We start from the raw sequence: 21,520 nt of genomic DNA, 5'->3' as shown, positions 1-21,520 counted from the left end.
AAAACGATTTTGAGGACTGACATCCATCATTGTGTGCAATTTGGTGCAGCTTGATTTAAGTCGAGGCTGTTTGGCCTTGGTGAAGGTATGTGCTGTACTGGGTGCATTTATATTTTGTGTTTATTAGTTGCATAAAAGCAATTTTCTTTCATAAGGGATGAGTTTTTTCCAATGATGCTTGAAGCTACATCAAGTGGTAGTTTTAGCGCTAAATTTTATGTGTTTGTCAATTGTACCCAACACCTAACTCTGCGGCTTCTCTCTGTACTGGCCCATGTGGTGGACCCTGGCTCTTGCCAACCTTGGCACGGTGTCAACATAGTCTATGTATATTTGATGGCGTGTGGGTTTTCGCATTGCACCTGTCTACGTTTTTATTTGTTTTTTTCATACTCAAAAACTGCTGTCATGAGAAACCCGACCTGTGGCCTGCAGCTCCTTTCTGACATGCTTATACTCATGGAGTGCACAATGCTTAGACTTCACTGCCCAACAACACAAACGATTTAAGTGAAGTAAGTGGCTTCAAAGAGAATCCTAACATCTAGCACTTAGAAATGTTTTCATAGGATGCAGTGCACTATAGGGGAAAAAAAGAAGTCAACGGGTTAATTATCCTTTCCTCTAACAGATGAGGTAAAACTGCAGTGACTCATCAAGGTATTTCTGTGTGAATAGAAAAATTCTCAGCAATGTTTGAATTCCAGTTAGTTGAACAATGAAATGAAAATAGGCTCAGTGCAATTCAGACTTGTACATCATGATTCCTTTCCCGGGATTACATCAACTAACTGCTGCTCATTACCAATTTTGGGAAGTATGCTTAACATTCAACCCATGTCACTGGTATTTAGGAGCAGGTGGAGGTATCCTGAAGATATAGAACCGAATTAGCCTGCTCTTTTTTCTTTTTTTTTCCTTCTTTCCCCCTCCCTTTTCCCCTCTAACTCACTTGGTAAGGTGAAAGAGCTGCCTCTGCCCCTTCTTGCCCACAATGTCCCTTCTTCCTCCTCAGCAATCACTGACGTTGGATCTTTCCTTTACTACTTTTCACAATCCCATCTTTTACGGGGCTTTATCTGCACAGAGAATTAAGCGGCAGCTGCCGCCGCCTCCCGACAATTCTTGTCCAGTGCAAACAACTTCATGTTTGACATCTGGGCAAATTCATCACTTTAAGTGGTTGATTACTATAAACAAATTGTGTAGCTTCTGTATGATAGTCCCAGAACTTAAGGGAAAGGTAGCGGCGTCACACACACTAACTCTGCTGCTATGTTCTATCTCGCTCTCTGTCTCTATCACAGATTCTGCTGATATATCTTACCTGCTACAATTTAAACTTAGATTTGTATGAAACAGCAGCACAATATCAACACTGATTATCACATAATGATCCATACTTTTCTTAGAGGCGTCAAATCTTTCTTCACAGCTGCGCATTCATTCAGAATTCAGCTAGTCTCTCACACTCACACACACAAACAGTGTGATCGGACAATGTGTATACTCAGGCTGGGTAAAAACAACAGAATTTGTAAACCTAGACGATGGAGATGGAGGGGCGCCACTCTGTTTGGCTCAATTCGGTTCGTTTGGCAGTGCACAGCATGAATGATAGACACAGAGATGAGGAATAAATTACTGACAGAGCTGGGGAAAGCTGTAAAGACAAACTTTTTTTTAGAGTCCAAACTTGTATGAAACGACCAAAATTAACACTAAGTGGACTTAATGGAGCTGTGCATGGATCCCATGACTCTGGCCTGGCTGTGTCCTTGCCCCAGAGCCCTGGAAAAAGCCAGGTTCACTTTTCTCTTTGCTAATACTCTTGATCTTTCCACTCTGCTATCAAATCCTCCCTCCGTCCCTGGCGCAACGATTGGAGGATTTATTAAGCAATATACTGTTGGAGAGACGAATGATGTGAGTACCCAACCAACGTCCTGTTAGTAATTATGCCCTGGAAATGAAGCATTCATTTCCTGAAAATGATGTCTTTAAATAGCCACGGAAGGGTTTTGTGTAATCTTTTTGTGACGAGAGCAGTCCATCAATGACAACCCAAGAGAACCTTCATTTGGAGTTATTACTTTGGCTCTACTATGAGGGAATAGCTCCATCCCCCAAATAATTGCTTGGATAAAATATATTTCTCATGCAAGTTTGCTAATGTCTTCACTTCATACATACAAACTAATTAAAAAACGTTTGCATATTTAGTATTGGGTTTTTCCTCCTAAGAAGTATTTGTGTTGTATTCCCTCTGGCGGTCCCACAGCCCCATGCCAAGCTACCAGCTCTCTGCCCAGCACAGGTGGCAGGGCTGCCAGTTCCCTTGTCTGGGCTCATGTTATGCTTCGGCTTGGCCCAGAGGATGGGAACAGTTGTCAAACAAATTTTAAGGGAGCTTGTTGCTGATGTGTCCTGATTCAGTAATTAGAGATGTTTTGATTTCAGCCGGGCACCTCAGACAACACACAGCAGCCTTTTCTTAGCCAATGAGCATTTCTTTTGGACATCTGATACGACCACATATAACAGGTTGTTGTTACTCCAATCCTAACAAGACACTTAATTAAAAAGAGCACAGAAAGATTTTCTTGGTGTATAAACATCTTGTGGTCATTAACGAGGTTGATTTCTGCTGATTGGCACCCTCTTTTCAGTTATTGGTTTCGTATGTCGCTCCTGCTGCCATTGTTTGAATTGCTCAGCAAACCAATTAGCCTCACAATTTCAGGTGATGTGAATATGATTGAGCAGTTAGATAAAAACAATGCATCCTTACAGTGGGAAAACTGGCTGCAAGGATTAAAACTCCTAAAGGAAAGCCCAGAGCAAGTCCCTATAAAAATAGCTGTCATTTAAACAATTCTCTAAAATGTTTTTACCTGTAAAAACTATAATCTGAAACTATCTAATGCCCTTGAAACAACGCCATCTAAAGGCCCCACACGCATATGCATGAGTTTTAACATATCTTGACTGATTAGACCTTAGGTTCGAATTATAGCTGTCCACTTGTGGTAAACCTTTACATTGATCTGCATTACTGGTAGGAATGCACCGATCCGCTTTTTTCACCTCCGATACCGATACCGATATCTGAGGTTTAGTATCGGCCGATACCGATCCGATACCGATACTAATTAAACAGTCGGATTCCCCTGGTCCGCACCAGTTCTAAGCTTTATATATACAGTCTATGGTTCTAAGTCACCCCTGGGCGAGTTCACCAACTTTGCAGCTCCGCCGGTTCCGTTCAAACTGAGCAGGGCGGGAGATCCGGACCGGGACCCGTCCGGCACCGGGCCGGCCCGGGAGCCGGACCGGAACCCGGACCGGGTGCGGGACCCGGAGCGGGTGCGGGAGCCGGACCGGGGTTCACAGCCGCCCGGGGGAAGCTAGCGGCGGTGGCGTGCGGAGTGGGCAAGTACCGCGGCAGCAGCACCAGCAGCCGGCAGCCCGGCTCCGGGGAGCACCGCGGCCCCGGTGGAGGCGGCTCGGCTTGCACCAGGAACCGGGGGAGAGGCGCCGGGCACTGTCGGCTCCGCACGGCGTGTTGCTTGCGTATGACGCCACTCACAGCGCACAGCATAGAATTACACTGAATAGATCAGCCAATATGGATCGGCCCATTGTCACCGATACCCGATCTAGAAATTTCTTCTATATCGGTACCGATACGATACAAATATCGGATCGGTGCATCCCTAATTACTGGTGGTATGTTTTGTTTCTATCACACAACCATGGCAGGAGAACAGGACACAGTTGCTCCTAATGAGCTTATTCAACAACTTGGAGGGAGAAGAAATCACTGCTTTCACTTCATGAAAGTCTTTGTCATTTCTTTAGGGTGTTTTTTTTAATCTTCATTCTTAATTATGGACAGTGTTGGGAAGGATACTTTGAAAACGTATTCCGTTACAGAATACAGAATACATGCACAAAAATGTAATCTGTAACGTATTCCATTACATTAACTTATCTGAGTAACGTATTCTGAATACTTGGAATACTTCCGGTTTGTATTGCATTTTTTAAGTGTATGATTGCGGCGTTTTTATAGTCAGGGGAGCAGCAGCAGTTTAAACTCTCTCTCCACCGATGCTGCGGGCCGCTGGATGTCCGGCTCCCATCCACTCCCACCTCTGTGCCGGTCCCACCAGAGGCTGAAGGACCCCCCCCCTGTGCCAAGGCTGCCTCGCGCCGTGCTACGATCGTTTCGGCGTCGAGTCTATTTTAGTTTGAGCTTGACGCGAGCGTATCGCTCCAGGAAACACACTGAAAAATGATTTTAAACGATATTGATGACATATTTTATATGATTTATAAGCATGCATCCCATAGTTTGTATTCCCCTTCTGTTGTCCTGGAGTTTTAAATTTACCAATTTGACCGATCACATTATTAAATGCCCCCCTCTGCCCCTCCATACAGACACACAAGCAGTCATAAAGATAAAAAGAGAGGGGGGGGGCGGAGAATACGTAATTTACCCTCCACACCCGACATTGAATGGAGCAAACAGCGGAGAAGTTCTTGAAGATGGATGACATTAAATTGGGACGCTGTTGCAGTTAATGTTGGAGCAAGAAGTGACTATATGCTTTTATACTACTGGGTCAACGGGTGATATTATTTTAGCGTCGCTTCAGCGTCCGGTGTGAACCCGGCGTGCCTCGCTGGCCTCCTGCAGAGCCATGACAGCAGAGCTCTGGGAGCGCAGGTCGGTCTTCTCTCATCAGGCGCAGGAAGGGCAGCTTGCGGATCAGCAGCTCCGTAGATTTCTGGTAGCGACGGAACTCTCTCAGAGCCTCGGTCCCGAGCCGGTCGCGGTGAGGCTTCTTCACGCCGCCGGGGTCCCGGGCGCTCATACGGCAGCCCTGGTCTCCAGCTGCTTCCTGGGGGCTTTGCCTCCGGTGGATTTACGAGACAGTGATTAAACTCGTGAAACAGAGAAGTACCGTCATGTAATCCACTGATTTCAACAATGTAACTGTATTCTGAATACCATCTATTTAATTTGTAACTGTAACGGAATACAGTTACTCATAATTTGTATTCTAAATACGTAACGCCGTTACATGTATTCCGTTACTCCCCAACACTGATTATGGAGTATGTCGGGTTAACAGGATATATTTTGGTTGTTGGGTCACAGTCACTGTGTGATTGAGCTGTAACAGAAGTTTATTTCCCCTCAAAGTCATGACTGTGAACAGTTTCTTGTTCCTTTGGAGACATGTTTAGGATCATCAGCATTCCATTGTTTATCTCTTGGAAATTAACTGCCAGGATTTGTCAGTACTTTTGAAAATAAGAGTCCATTCTTTACTCACTCTCTATGAACAACACACCTTTCTAAAAGCAGACATTTTGACATTTTGACAAGCACAAGTGTAACTAATAACATTAATCATGGCTGCATTCCATTTCTAGGCATCGCAATTGTGCGTGCTGGCCCATTGGTATGGTGCACTGGAAACTAAATGGATCCAAGCAGTCTTTAATGTTATTAGTTACACGTTTGCTTGTCCTGCTGTGACAAGTCAATACCAAAAGGTCTGTACCTCCCGTGCCTCTGGCTGCCAAATGACTCCAAAGTATAATAAATCCAGTGCAATGCGAGTGTTTTCCCCCGAATGCTTCTCCTTTTTGTAGGCCATACATTTTGTGATTGTGAGTTTTGTTTCATTAGTTTGCAGCACTTTGCTCCTAAGAGGCTGCCCAGAGTTTTGTGTCGTATACTGAGGGCAAGGATGCCTTAGGATCTACATATCATAAAACCCATATCAACATGTCCTTTATGCAAACTTTGGATACACTACTTTATTTATTTTAAATGAGCTCTGCTTTGGTAAAATTAACTAAGCCTCAATAACCTAATTTATTTTCTGAAAAGCAATGGGTCTGTGTAGTCAAACCAAAACATTAAACAGTAATAAGTGAAGCAACCCCCTCACGCCTTTAAAACAAAATTACACCTCAATTAAGGCGAAAGACCATTTGAATCAATGATTCAAACTGGTGCTTGTACTGATCTATTCATTTAAGTACTTTGGGCCATTGTGGAGGTGGAACTGACGCACCACAGAAAATTGTCTTAGTCACCACTAATTTGAATGAAAAAAGACATTAATTATTCTTACACCACCACCTCTTGTTATATGAGGTCTGCTTTTAAGATAATTCAAGCATGACCTTTCAATTCACTTTACAAATGTAGAATACATTTACTAAATTATAATACACATTTTTTTTCTTTAAGTCATCGGGTGGCTCACATTTACAAGGTAGTTCAGCTGCTAAACTGTTTTCAGACCTTAAAGACATGCAAACTCAGGAAAACCTTCGGATGTATTCTGGAGTTTCACCTAGGAAAAACGGAAAAGGAGAAAATCTGTGTCAGAAACGTTCACAACAGAGAAATTTCCCATCCAAACATTACAGTAAGGGACAATTTCTTTCATATATATTTTACCTGGGGTTGGGCTGAAAAAGTTCTTGAAAATGTCAATCAGCGAACAGACATTTGTGTTTTCACATACAGCCCCTCCTGAATATTGTCCTGAAAATAAATCAAATGTCTGTACTGCAGCGCGGATCCAAAAGTAACGTCAATGTTACTCATGATATCTCCTTTGCTTTGTCTATAGCTGGCAAAAAAGCGGCATCACCTGCTTCATATTCTTTGACTCTTCACCATCCGTCATTGTCCATCCAATGGGCCTTGACGCCTCCACTTAATATTCTACTCCTTGAGATTTTAGTGGCTTCCAGTGTCCTTGCTTTCCCTTCATCATTCAACTCTCAGTTTCCTTTGCCACCTTTTGTCTGCAAATGTTTTTTTAAAAATGATTTATAATTAAGCTACCTTGCTCATTGTGATAACCAAGAAATAAGATTTGAAATGGCTTCAAAGGAAGAATGAACTTTATTTGGCCGTGAGCAAACCTTCTTCCCATGCCCCTGTCGAGTTTCAGTGTGTGGATGTGTTCATCAGTGTTGGCTTTGAAACCAATGTTCGTTTCAATATTTAAAGACGTGTTTGCTTTTAATAATTTGGGGATACTCAATAAAAAAGACACACTTTTTTTGCCAAAATGAGGCACCTACATCGTATGGCTTGAATAATGCACACCTTTTATCACAGAGTGAATACACTGGATTTCTCTGAAGAAGTAGGAGTGGCAGTACAGTTAAGGCGTGCTACATTTCTTTAGTCAAGAATGTACACAGAAAGTCAGTGAGTCTAGTTTATGTGGTGGTATCTTGTACACCTTTTCTAGATTGTAGCTGAAAATTGTGCGTTGGAGGGGAGGTTTGTGAAACAACATTTTAAAATAAATCTTAATCTGCTTAAAGCAAGGCAAAGAAATGGAAGAGAAAACAAACAGAACTAATTAAGGCCAATTACATCAGCAGTTCCCTCCAGTAGGGTCTGCAAGGTTAGTCCTCGGTTTTGGGAGCTTTAATTGTCGTGTGTGAGAGACATTTTCACGGTGGGTTAATTGAAGTCAGGGGGATTAAAAATACCTCTGCCATGATCTTTCCGCTCCCCCCAGTAAATACACTATTCAGTATGCAGCATGGCTTGTGTTTGTGTGTGTGCGCGTACATGTGTTTTTTATAAAAAGTTGTCTCTCTTCCATTCTGATCAGGTCTTTCTCGGGGTTAGCCCTTCAATAGATCACTTTACCTGCATCAAATGGGAAATTGATTTCCTCCGTTTTTCCTTGCTCTCCCTCAGTGAGGCTAATTAGAAATCACTTGGTATCCCACCTTTTTAAGGGAAATATATATACATTATATATATTATGGTCACTGTTATGCATTAGGATTTTGAGGGGCACCTTTCCTGAGCGCTAAAAGATTCTCATTCGCTGTCTTTTTTGCTCAATGTCCCCTGTCTCTCACCTTTCCTCCTTCCCCCCTTTCTATCTTTATCTGAGCTCTCTGTCTCTCCCCCTGTAGTGTAGATCTGAGACTGGCTGTTAGCAGCGAGCTGGAGCTGTATCTGCTTTTGAATGCTCACCCGGAGTTATAAATCAAGAGTGTGGGTCCCCTGGGTGCCGTCACCACTGCCATCAGTTCCACTGTTTTATTCATCCGCTCCTTTGTCTCATCACGATTCAGCCCCACATTAAATTTTGTGTGTGCGGAGGTGGGGTCAAAATGCATCACTCTGGGCTGCTGCTAATCCAGGTGGGCTGAAGGGAGCAGGAGGAGGGTTAAAAGATGAAAACGAGAGAAGGATGTGACAAGGATGAGAGAAATGGAGGTTGGCAAGAGAGGAGGGAAGGGAGGAATGAGGGGTTGATGGGGGAAAAAATGGATAATTATGAGGGACAAATTAGAGAAACCGAGCAAAAGATTGATCGTTAGGGCAGAAGAAAGGACAGAACAACTGGGAAAAGATGGTCGGTAAAAGATGGAGCAAGATGACGAGGAAGAAGAAACGGCGAGAGGCAGTTAGAGAAAAGTATAGAAACCATTAACATGAAAAAATAGTGGAAAGAATAAAAAATAACCACCGAACACCAACAGGAGATCAGTGAAGGGAGTAGTCCCCCCTTTAATCTAGATGTTGAAGAAATAAAAAACAAAACAATGATTCAACTGTTACATGTCTAACATTATTTATGCAGAAAAAAGAACAGAATGTTTGCCTGCAGGAACCTGAATGCCTGAAAGTTTCCCTCCCACTTGCTCCTCCGTTGAGTCTGTATTAATCACCTATGGTCCAATGTTTAGTCATGCGAGTCTGACAGTGGTAGTATTTTTTTTTTACACAGGTGAAGCCACGTGGCATACGGATTAAACAAATGATGTAGGTGATGCCACTGCAATTAATTGCTCCTGTGTGGGAACTACACCTGTGAATACATGCACAGGTTTCAGCTGCTACACCTGTTGTCCCCAGCACGGAGATGAAAGGATAAAGAGAAGGATTCAGGAAGAATTAAGCTTGTGATCTGCTTTTGATGAAAGACATTTAATTGGAAGGTATGAGCAGCTGTGGCTGAGGGGTAAAGCCGTTGTCCTCCAACCTGAAGGTCGGTAGTTCGATCCCCAGTCTTTCCCATCTGCATGCCAAAGTGTCTTTGGGCAAGATGCTGAACCCTGAATTGGCTGTCATAGAACAACAAAAGTGCTGCTAGTAGATGCACAGTATGAATGTGTGTGTGTATATGGGTGAATGTAAAACTGTTCTGTAAAGCACCTTGAGTGGTCATCAAGACTAGAAAAGCGCTATATAAATACAAAACCATTTACCATTTATTTGCCACACTTATTTACAAATTTCTTTTAAGTTTTTCATACAAGTCTCATTTATCAGGGTTTCCCCCAGTGCTGTATAGGCCTGGCGGGCCTTACTCCCCCCCCCCCCCCCCGCCAGGCTAAGCGTCGCATGTTTTTTTTATTTAAAAAAAAAAAAAAAATCCGTCACTCGCGCACATCAACAACACTTCACTTCCTCATTGAGCCCCGATCCCCAAGCAACCATCCTATTGGTCCAAACAGTCACATGTCCCACCCAGACGCATTCACTGACCCTCGGACATCAGAACGCTCCTTCAACACAGTGTTTTACTGAACATACGTTGCCTTCACTGACCCTCAGACATCAGAACGCTCCTTCAACACAGTGTTTTACTGAACATAAGTCAAAACCGAACATAAACATAAACCCAGTCCGTTACACGATTAGGCTGCAGCTATTTGGTTTTATTTATTTAAAAATAGGGTACTTCTTATTTCATACATTTTCCACAAATATGAGGAGGACTCAAATAGCCCTACAAAGTTCTGTGTTTAATTTATTTCAAAGTAGGCCGACACTTGCCTGTGTATTTTGTTTGTAATTTTGTTGCTTGTCTGTTTGAGTAGCTGGCTGAAAGCAAAGAAGTAGTACGCTTATCTTTTATTGGTAACCAAACTGTTACGGTTCATTGTTTCTGAAATAAGAGGCCTGACTGCTATGTTCCCAGCAAACTTGATTTTTTTTTAATATTAAGTAGGGCTGCCACTAACGACTATTTTTCTATCGATTAATCTGACGACTATTTTATCGATTAGTCGATTAATCTAAACGATTAATTTTCCTCCAAAAAAATCAAATTGACCATTTCAATTCAGTTAATTTTATTTTGATAACAACAAACTGTATGTCACCATATAATGCAGCACAAAACAAAATGTAAACAAAGGCTCAAATATTAAAGTGCAAAACTGTAGGTTTAAACTAGCAACTCCAACGTGATAAAAATAAATAAAAAAGAGGACTTATAAGTTAAGTCAGCAGTGCAACTCAAAAAGATATCAAAGTATCTATTTAACCCCTTATCAAAATAAAAAAGTTAGGTGTACATATTAAACAAAGTGCAACATGTTTAGAGTATAAGAAACAAGAAACAATGGTGTCCAGCTCAAAATCCGACTCCCCCCCCCCCCCCCCCCCCCCGCGGGTGCCTTCTAGCAGCCCTACCACCAGGCTTAGCAAGTTTTCTGGGGGAAACCCTGCATTTATGAAATGTAACATGTCCATACAGACTTTTATTTTTATATTGAGTCATAAATGGAAAATAAATATGTGTAGCTCATACACTTTAAGGACTACAGATGTGCGGTATGCCTTCATAACGATACATGCACACAACACTTTACCTGTTGCTAGCTTAGGGGTTGTTAAATGAGCGCTGACAAGGAGATCAAGTAAGAATTCCTTCCCCCAAACTAGGATATAAAACAAACAGGCTCATCAGTTCCTCCTCTACATCATCTCCCTATTCCCACAATAAAAACAAATCCCTGTGACAACCGGCGCTGTCAAATGTGCATATGGTGAACTCGTCAGTGTGTTAAGCACACAAAGCAGCTGCTCCCCTACGCTCTCACCCTCTCCCATGCATCACTGAGGGTGTTTGTGCGCCTGTTTGTGGCCTAGTGTCTGTTTGTATGTGCACGCACGTTTTAGGGAGGCAGCCCTCTGCGGGGCTTGCTTAACTAAGATTAATTGCACCTAATCCACTGTGCCAGGTGGAACATGGATCATAGTGGGTGCACTCGCACAAACACACAGACGTACTCACAAATAGGCACACACATCCCATTATAGCCTCGCTGCTGAAAATTAGCCCCGTGTCTCTCCTGACACCCCGGACTAGACCACAACTCGATACCACCATTTACTTCCCGACAACTCGCACATTCATCACTGCTCCCTCCCTCCGACAGATGAACGCGTGGACGGACAAAACGCCGTGGCAGGAGGACGAGCTATCTGCTCTCTCACATCAGCAGCTGCTGACCTTGACAATGCTTGGAAAGAAAGTGTTTGTCCTCCTTTCTCTTTAGAGGAAGGGAAGCATAGAATGTGACTGAACCTAATGTCTTTGACAGAAGTACCCAAGATGCCGCAGGTCTGTTCGGCCGTGTGCTCTGTGAGGCACATGTGACTTGGGAGAGGCAGTGAGACAAGTTGGCAGTATACTTACTGAGCAAGGTGATTAGCTCTAGAAAGTAGTAATGATTTTCAATTAATTTATAGTTATTACACTAATCTGCCAAATGCCATGGCCTTAAATAACTACCCTGCTTTTGTTAATGCTGATTCATAGTCAAATTTAAAGTTGGCTTTAAACAATGATTTTAAAATGAAAAATATAATATGGTTGAGTCTTAATTTGACAGGAAACTGTAGCTTCACATTTGCTTCACTCAATCAAAACTTTACTTTACAACTTTTCAACTACTGAAATTATATAAGATCATGTCATTATTTCCTTGTCATTAATGTGATTTTTTTTTTTTAAAGCTATTGATTTGCGCTACACAGACCAACCATCTAGGAAAAGTCATAACTTTCTATTCTTTAGCTTGTTATTTCAACTCTTCAGACTTCAGAAGTTACATGAGCTAAGGGTGAAACATCTCACTGTATTTTTTTTATTTATATTGTAATTTTTATCTTTTTCAAATTGTTTAGATACTTAAAATCTTTTATGTGACCCCTGGGGTACATTCCCTGGCTGGGATTCACTGTTCTGCACCTTAATGAAAGTGCCTCTTAACATGGTTGCTTCAATATTCTGGTGTTAATTCAGTTTTCTTTCAGTCCTTTGGCGGAAGGTGGTTTAGTTTGAGAGTTATGTGGTTATTTTTCATCTTTTCTTTTAAATCTAGGCTTCTCTTTGTGGGTTGCAGTAAATGGTGTTGGAAGCCACCACCCTGCTTAATAAAAGCAGTTAAGTCAGCCCTGTACCTGCATGTGTGTGTGTGTCCTGCTTATTGGAAGTGAAAATTGTTTTGTTTTCCTTAAGAAATCAGTCCGAGGTTTATGTAGAAAGCTCCCATTAGTTCACTCAAGGGCAATGTCGGATAGCTCAAAGCCTAATTGACATGCGTTATTGTGCCAGTGGGACGAATGAAGAGCCGTGATTGGTGTTTTTCATGGAGGAAACTGTATCTCGCTGGTTCTATCAGGCTAAATCTCAGTTACACATGGGTGGTGTGGAAGGATGAGGGAATAGATCCAATGAAAATGTCAAATTTAGCCTCCGTGGCTCATACTTTAAAACGTCTCACCTCCAGGGTGCACAGTACAGACTTGTGCATTAGATGATATATCTTCAGTGTCCTTGAGAATAACTTTGTAACCATTTTCTGCCTTTACCCTGTATTTCCTTACTTCATTCATCCATTCATTCAATGGTCCTCCGCTATGTAAAAGCAAAACTGACTTTTTAGAGTTTCTTCATTCGATCTGGTGAAATTTGACATCATTTTGAAAGAATGAGAACAAATTTCTTTTCCAGGAATTTTGAAAATTCTGTACAAATCAAAATGAATCGCCTGTATGTCTGACAGACCCAGAGTCAGTTACATTATGTTTTTAAACCATGCTAAATCAATTAACATATTTAACTCCACGAGTCTTCATTCAAATGTTACCTTAACTAATTTGGATACTAGTTTCAAATGGTGACCAGATATTTTAAAAGTGCGCTGTGACATTCAATATCTTATTGTAATTCATAATGTACAGCAAACACAGCATTTTCTATTTCATCAAGCGCTTGATCACCATGTTTTTGACAATATACAGGAAATGGAATGTGTGATATAATTTTATCTCCAACATTTGATTGTCAAATGCACTTTGAGTACGAATTGAAAAAATATCCCAGTTATATCATACCTACCATGTCTCTCCAGTGGCACAGTCGATGAGTAAAGTTCACTGGATAAACAAATATCTGATGTTCGAATCCACACATTCCATTTATGTGCTATCCATTAACGGCTTGGACCTGGATCTTTGCTGCTTGCAGCTATATATTCTGTCTGTATTCATTTTTAAGATATCGTATTACTTTCTAGCTTGATTACATTTCAATCTACGTGGACTGAGCTTTCCCTCAATAATAAATTGTATTGACCCAAAAGGCTCAGGGCATCAATGAACACTTGTTTTTCAAGTTCTCAGGACTCTAAACAATACCGTTGTTTTTTATTGTGGTGAACAGACTCTGAGGAGGAGAAAGTTATTATCAGCAGGTATTATCTGTTTTTGTTTGGGGAATCCAGAGGAGAAGCATGGTGGTAAACAGGAACGCAGCAGTAGAGCAACAAGGCAGAACAGACAGGTTGTCTCAAGGCCTTCAAACAGAGAGATCCACTTTGTACACCACAGTAAACAAAAGCAGATGAATTGTTTTGTAGCAAGTGAGGTAAAGTCAAGCCACGTGTATTCATACAATGCTTAACAAAAGTGTCAGAGGATTTTTTACGAAAACTGAGGGACTTGTTCCAAGTCCAGAGAGTAAGATGAAACAAATATGTAGAAGGTGTGGAGCCACAGACTTCTTCACAGAACAAAACCCTGGCAGAATAAGGGGTGTCTAAATTGTAAATCACATAAAAATGTGTCTTCTTTCCTTTTGGCTCTGACGTATTTATGAAACGCCAAGATGAGCATGCTTTGTTGCCACCACTAAGCTCCTCGGGCAGAATATGAGGAATTAGCAATCCAGCAAACATAGCAGTTGCATCAATCATCCGAAATGACTGTTTTTCTGTTTTTCATTTTCAACTCCGAGACGATATTGATGGGTCATCAATGCTGCACACCACTCCCTCTCTATGGAGGGAATGGAGTCGGAGGTGAATATTTTAGTTTGAAAACAAAGCATAAACAAGTTATGTTTCACTCTTTTATAAATCATCTAATAAACAATTTTATTTCTCGTGACTAACAGAGAAAAAGTATTCTACGTAATGTTACCTGGTTATTGTGGATAGAGGTCTGACTGGTGGATTATCTGAATTTTCTCCAAACTCATGAGCGTGAAGGGAATGGACGTTTAAGAAAATGTAGCTCTCCAAGTTTTTTGACACCATTTTATTATTCATCAGCTAACAGTGATGTTCATGGATATTTGTTTGTGTGTGTGCACGTGCTAAACCACAACACTTATTCAGGCAAGGCCCCATCAGCTCGGGGTGGTGATTAGAACATGTTGTGACACACAGCTACGTGCATCCTCATATCCACAGACACACACACTCGCACACATCTCACTGCCTTTACTGAGATGTTGTGGCCTGCAGCAGCATGAAGGGTCTGATGCAGTTCACCTCTTGTGTCGTTGAGTATTAGAGTATGGACTATCTGTCTGATTCACTGCAAAGACACACACTCGCACATAAAGTCACACAAGCACACACTGGAATCGCCTTGTTGATTATGACTCTTAACATTGCAGCCGAAGGTGTAGAGTTTAGCTCCTAGCTGATAAATATCTCCACACACACACACGCGTGTGTCTCTCTTTAGTTGTGAGGACACTCATTGAGATAAGGCATTCCCTGGCCCCTTACCCGTACCATCACAACCAAATGCCTAACCTAATTCTAAATGTAACCCTAAAACGTAGTCTAACCCATCAAAAAGCCTATTTTATTTGTGAGGTCTAGCCAAAAATCCCTCACAATGATGGCATTGAACCAGAATTGGCCCTCACAACGATATATATATGTGTGCCCACACAAACAAACACATGAGCGATTCAGACGTACAGCATGCAGTACATGGTATCCTTAGGTTTCCCATTTCCCAGTTTTTCCTCTTTCAGTGTGTTTTCCACACATTTATGCTTACCCACCTGCTCACCTAGCAAAACATATTCTTGCTATCCCGCATTTTGTGCTCTCACTTACCATCATGTTCTGTTTCCTTCCTCGCTTTCTGTTTCCCTCACTGAACTCATGATTTCACAGATACTCCGCTAAACACACTTTCATTTTCTCTGTTTACGTACACTCTCCTTTTCCCCCTATCCCTCCCTCCCTCTTGCTCTGTCAGACACATCAACACACACACACACAAGCACACACACAATCGAGCAGTGCAAAGGGAATGGGCAGACTCATTCCCTGTCTGGCCTCGGGACCTAGATTGATTGATAGGAGAGGCGTCAGGGCAGTAGAAATGAGTGAGGAATAGCAAACGGTGGCGCATGCTTCCCCTCTATGCCTTGATGATATTGTTAAATTGGCTATTCTCTAGCTAATGCTGCCTTTCCATCCACAAAGTATCACCAGCTGTCTTACTAATTCTACAGTGGGAAGCAACAAGGGTTTGTCCTGTTTTGGACAGAGAATATAGACGGATGTATAGCTTCTAAACTAGCTGGCCATGCAAGGATTAGCTGTTGATTTCCAAGGTATTTGCTTTGTATTATCATGTGAGGGCTCTCCTGAAACAGGTCTGTGACCCACAGTGGAGCTAACATAGTTTTAGAAAGGGAGAGAGAAGGAGAATCAAATACCTGCTATGCTCCTGCTACCTAACCTCAAAATCTCATTTGCCTGAGGTACAGATCAACATTTGGGTTGCCACGGTAGTTGGCGTTACATTGTTCAGGCAAACACTGATTACATAACATGTCCACTGGCCCCACCAGCTACGACCTAAAAGCCATTTGGTTCACTTTCCTGGATCAGTGGTAGCGCCCACATTCATTACATTCATCGCCTCTATCTCAGTGGTAGTCGAAAGAACGGAAAACATTATTATCCTGCGTGAAAATGTATTATAAAAATCACTTTGCAGCAGTATTTTTATTTTGTTTGTAAAGCAGCTTCTGTAAGTGTATAAACCCCTTGACTTTTCTGCAAAACTTTGTTGTAGATGTAAATTGTAAATGAACAAAATTGCCATTTTACACAAAATATTCAAATGAAAAACATCTAACCTCATTTACTAATGAGTACCCTTAATTCAGCACTTTTTATTCGATGTCCCCTTGGCTGTAATTACAGCTGAGTCTTCTGGGGTTAAGTCTCTACAAGCTTTGTACACCTGGATTTGGGCAGTTTATCTGACTTTTCCTGGCAGATCCTCCAAAGCTCCAGCAGATTGGATGGAAGTATGTGTGAGCTGTGGTCTCTGCACAGATGTTCTGTGGGGTTTAATTCTGGGCCACTGAAGGCCAGTCTGACTTGTCCTGTAGCCACTCCAGCATTGTGTTGGCCCTACACTCTGGATCATTGTCTTGCCAAAAGGTTTAACTTGCACAAACGCTGGAGCGGGCATTTGTCAAGCACCTCTCTCTATTTGGCTGAATTCATCTTTCCCTCAATTTTAATCAGTCTCCTTTTCTCTGCTACTGAGAAGCACCCATATAGCATGGTGACGCCACAACCATGCTTCTCACGAGGTATTATGTTCTTAACAGAGTAAACAGAAATAAAATAACAAGGTGCCCCATCACTGTGTGTGAATGCTCCGCGGGGTCTTGGTCTATCTGTGGCTTGCAGCTGCTCAGTTGACCTACGAGCCTTGGGGAAAACACTGTGGAATCCCATGTTTTTATAATTTCTTTGTATCCATCCCTGTGCGTTTTAAATTCTCAGCACAGAAATAATTGCATGATCTTCCTACAGATCCACAACGTTTCCCATTTTGGACTTACACTGGAGATTCTGAATGAAACCAATTGCAAAGAAGTCAAGGACACTGAGAAGAATTTGTTGATGACTTTGAAAACACTGCATCCACTGTGAATCCAAACTTTAAACATCAGATCAAGAGTCATTCACTTTGAATTGAGGGTTTATTTAGTTTTCCTGAATGCACTGGGGATCTGGAGGTTATTAGTAGAGAAAAGCAAGTGACTGTGAGTTTGTATTGTCACTTAATGAATGATTGGCATGTTAACTGATAAAGCCCAGTTTATAAAGTGATGGGATAGATGGAAGGTGAAACTGTTACTTGTTTAGTGGCTGATTTAATGATAAACACATCATCAGTTGCTATTATTCGATTTGATGTTCTGTTAAATAACTTCAGTCTCATCTGTACTCTTAACTTGCTCAGTCCATTATCTGTAAAGGTAATTATTGGCCAACGTACCTTCTTTATTTGTGAGTTTCACACTTGCATTAACCCAAAGCAAAAAACCGAATGGCATTATATAATTATTAAGTGATAACCTCACCTTTAAAACACATGTTAGCTCCATCAACTAAGCCATTATGTCTACTAAGATTAACAAAGAGTGAAGGAGATATAGATATTTTGTTAGTAGTATGGGATTTGACTTAATTTTATAAAACAAATATCACAATGGAAACAACCCATCCATCCACCCACCCATCCATCAGCATATACATATTTTACACATATTAATAATAACAGTAACTGGGAAGACTATTTGTGCCCAGCAAGGAGAGGAGAAATGGCTGATTGGTTTCCCTGCCTCTTGTCAATCCTCCAGCCTTAAGTGTTCACTTTAGAGACGGATCACTTTGTGCACAATTTGCCCACTAATGATAGGGTGGGGGGGCAGGTATACGCATCAGTGGCGCCTGAGAGGTAAGCACCCTTACTGATTGGCACAGAAGTGCAGAGACAGATACAGTAGTTAGTGGTTGGGTGGCAGGATGCCTTCCCTCTCCATTGAGCTCTGTTTGTCTTGGAGTCAGCTGCTAGCCAGCCCCTGGGCAGAGCCGCTCTCAGACAGACTCGCTTTGTCTGTAACCAACACTCGTCTCTTTCCTCATAATCTCTCATTTGCTTCTTCCGCTACTTGTCTCTCCCGCACCTTTTAATTCTAACATTCTTCTCATTTGTCACCACCTTCAAAGAAGAAGCTCCTGACCCCACGCGCTAATTTTTCTCTGTGAAATAGACGCTACTAAACACACATTTCTCCTGTGGATGTGCTTCTATGGCGAAGAAACACAAACAGTGCCAGACACCACCGATACACATCCTCCTCCTGTGGTTTGTTGCAGAATTGCTACACAGTCTGCAGTCTTTCTCCCACCCTCATGCACCCTATCTTCCCATATTCCTCTTCTTCATTCCTATCCTCCTCCCCTCTGTATTTCTCCCATTCATCTGCTTTGCTTGCTTTTGTCTCACTGACCATGTCAGTCACTAAGTAAAAGGGCAGATTGGTACATACAGTCCATCCCTGCAGGACAGGTTGTGAATAAGCCCATTCCACCTGTCTGCTCCCATCCAGTGCTCCAATCCAGAAGTTCACAAAATTCAATGAGATTTTATTGGCGGCAGAAAAAGGCACCTTAGTGTTGCCCTCCTTTTCATGGCACACATTGTGAATTTTGTGTGTGTGTTCTTTCCAGATAGAGGGAGAAAGAATCTGAAATGCTTCAGACTTAATCTGCAAACTGCCACAATGGCAGCTCTGAGTAGTTTTGTGAGGAATAATTGTCAGGTCAAATATCAAAAGTGACCAAAGAACATGTTCATATATTTTGAATGAAGTCACTCCCTGTTTTACATAACATCAACACCAGGGGTTGAATTCAGGTCATTAGAAATATGCCAAGAGACATTTTGCCCTTTTAAAAACGTCCTATATCTTCTATAATGTAGTTTCTCTTGTCTCTTCTTTGTAATTTTTCACTTCTACACGGTTTCTCTCCTTTAATTATTTGTTCCCTTTCCCTCCCTGAACTGTCTATCTTCCCTCTTTTTACTCTGCCTGCTTTCCACTCAACCTCTTCTCCACCTATTCGGTTTGTTGGCGTTAACAGCCTCAGCAGGAGAAGAATGTGCTCTACAGTCTGGGGTCTTGGGGGCCACAGCTGCCCAATAACACCCTGATTTATCAACCTCCCTCAGCTAGCCTGCATGGAGATGCTGTTTAGCTCGCTTGCTTCGGTTGTTACTTACAGCCAACAAGGCAGGTAGTTTGTATTTCTGGCTGAGCGTCCTAAGGATGTGTCTGGTGTAATGAAAAGGCTGTGCTCGCAATCTATCTGGCCTTCCCTCCAGTAGCAGAAACCCGTCTGTGTATCTATCCAGCTGTTGTCGCCCTACCAGGATATATTTTCTCACATAAAGAACGAAAGGGTGACTTGTCATCCCAGTTGATGTTTGTTTTAGAAATCTCCACCACAACCACTTGATAACAGAAGATGAAGCCTTTGTTTTTCTCAGTTTCAATTAATTTCTCCCGACATCCCTGCTCCTTTTCGCCATTTCTCATGTTTGTCGCATCCTCCCTCCCTCGGCTCGTGCACCATGTCCAGCTCCAGATGGAGACCAGATAGTCGCAGATCCCAAAAAGTTAATCTAATTTCTATGTTCATTCTAAATTAAATTTTTTCTTTCTCTCTGTCCCCGACTTCCTCACTCTCTCCCTTCCCTACCTTCTCTCTCTGCCTGTAGTCCAGTACCAGATGGAGATGATGCGTTCACTGCGTCACGTCAACATTGACCATCTGCATGTGGGCTGGTACCAGTCCACCTACTATGGCTCCTTTGTCAGCCGGGCGCTGCTCGACTCCCAGTTCAGCTACCAGCACGCCATTGAGGAGTCGGTTGTTCTTATCTATGGTGAGTACGCTTACAGAAGACTGTGAAGTTTTTGCTTTGTTTATATATTTCTTTTCAGGTATCTCACTATCCCCCATTTTACACCCAACTCAAGCAAAGAGGTGCTGACCACACAAGATTGTCTGGGTTGTGCCTGTGGTATCAGATTAAAGTAAAACACAACAGGATTCTACTAATCTTTGATGGACTGCAATTGGATACATAACAAACTAGAGTTTGTTGTAGTTATGTCTCCACCAACCAGTCAAATTGCAGTTGGGCTATCATTTTTACAAAAATAAAGTTTGAATGTGCAACGGTTGAACACTTGACACTGCTCACTCCTCTGTGGTGCCTCCTCAGCTGCTGCTTACAGCTCTGGTGTCATGATTGTCTGCTCAGGAGGGATTTGCTAGCTCATGTCCTCCATAAAGGGCATGCAATAGGTCAATCTGACAGCTTGAGATTGTCCAGTGCGCTTCAAGACAGTATATTTTGAATCTGAAACCAGTCATTACAGGTCCAATACGAAATTGTCCCCACACGTTGGAACGACTGTTCGATTTAGGATAAAAAGTGAAATCTTTAAGTTTTAGCACACCGTACATTTGTGTCTATTCCTACTTTCAAGGAATGAAATTGATCAAGTTATTGCATAACACAATGATGTCACAGCGAAGTTGACATTTGACCTTTTGGGTATTAAATAAACATCACTTGATAATTGTATCCAGTTTGACATTTGTCAAATTCTGTCATATGCAGATTACGATATCATGAGTTATGAGCGAAAATGTTTTGAGGTCACTATGACCTTTGATGAGCAAATTGTAATTTGTTCGTCAGAAATTGCCTCCAGGTGTTCCTGAGATAAAGGACAAATGAACGGATGGATGTACAGACGACACAAAAACAATATGTCTGGCACATCTGTTGCCAGTGCAGAGCCATAAGAATTTAAATTTAAGGAAATAAAGTGACACTAAGCCATGCTACTGTATAAGAAAGCATTCAAAAAAGATTCTGGAACTGTTTAAGTAGTTGAAATGGTTTAATGGTGAAAGTTAAATTAGGTCAGTGGTGAAATGAATCGTAAACCCATGCTCATGATTGTGTTTGAGTAACTAATACAGGTCCAACAGGGAGTCAACACTGGGAATAGTCCAGTGTTGGTTTCAGTTGTTGCCAACCTTTTGCTTTCGTTACCAGGAAACCTTTTACTGACGGTTAAAGGAATAATTATGCATAGAGCAGATCCGGAGCCACATTCGTCGATTATAACAGTTTATAATTTTATCTTAATTTAGGTTTAGATCAGGGATGCCAGGGTGAAATTGGACAGGGGGCCAGATTTTTTCAAGCAAGACCTCAGGGGGCCGGATTACACTTTCGGACTGAAAAGGCCAAACACTGACTCAACACATGGATAGGTAGGTTATTTGAAATTATTCATGAAGGCCTACACATCAATAAGAAATTGCATCGGCACCAAAATAGCCTCACAATGAGGCCTAAAATTACATAGCCTAAAGCAGGAGACAGTTACCCTCTAAAAACGTTACATTTTCCTATCCATGCAAGTAGCCTACATTTATAAATTAGAAATGCAACAAAATAGACTAGGTGCCAACAAAACACATTTCCTATAAATAACAC

General features: G+C 41.8%; 1 protein-coding gene across 1 annotated transcript in view; it reads left to right on the top strand.

The window, feature by feature from the left end:
- LOC133014240 (eukaryotic translation initiation factor 3 subunit H) overlaps positions 1-21,520 on the top strand; it is a 61,675-nt gene that overhangs the window by 14,161 nt on the left and 25,994 nt on the right. The window contains exon 3 of the mRNA XM_061081430.1: positions 19,718-19,885. Coding sequence (XP_060937413.1) covers positions 19,718-19,885 — 168 coding nt within the window. The remainder of the gene's footprint in view (positions 1-19,717; positions 19,886-21,520) is intronic.

The sequence above is a fragment of the Limanda limanda genome, chromosome 11 (assembly GCF_963576545.1).
Source record: "Limanda limanda chromosome 11, fLimLim1.1, whole genome shotgun sequence".
NCBI classification, from domain to species: Eukaryota; Metazoa; Chordata; class Actinopteri; order Pleuronectiformes; family Pleuronectidae; genus Limanda; species Limanda limanda.
Note: the sequence above shows the minus strand (reverse complement) of the source record. Positions and strands in the feature narration are given on the sequence as shown.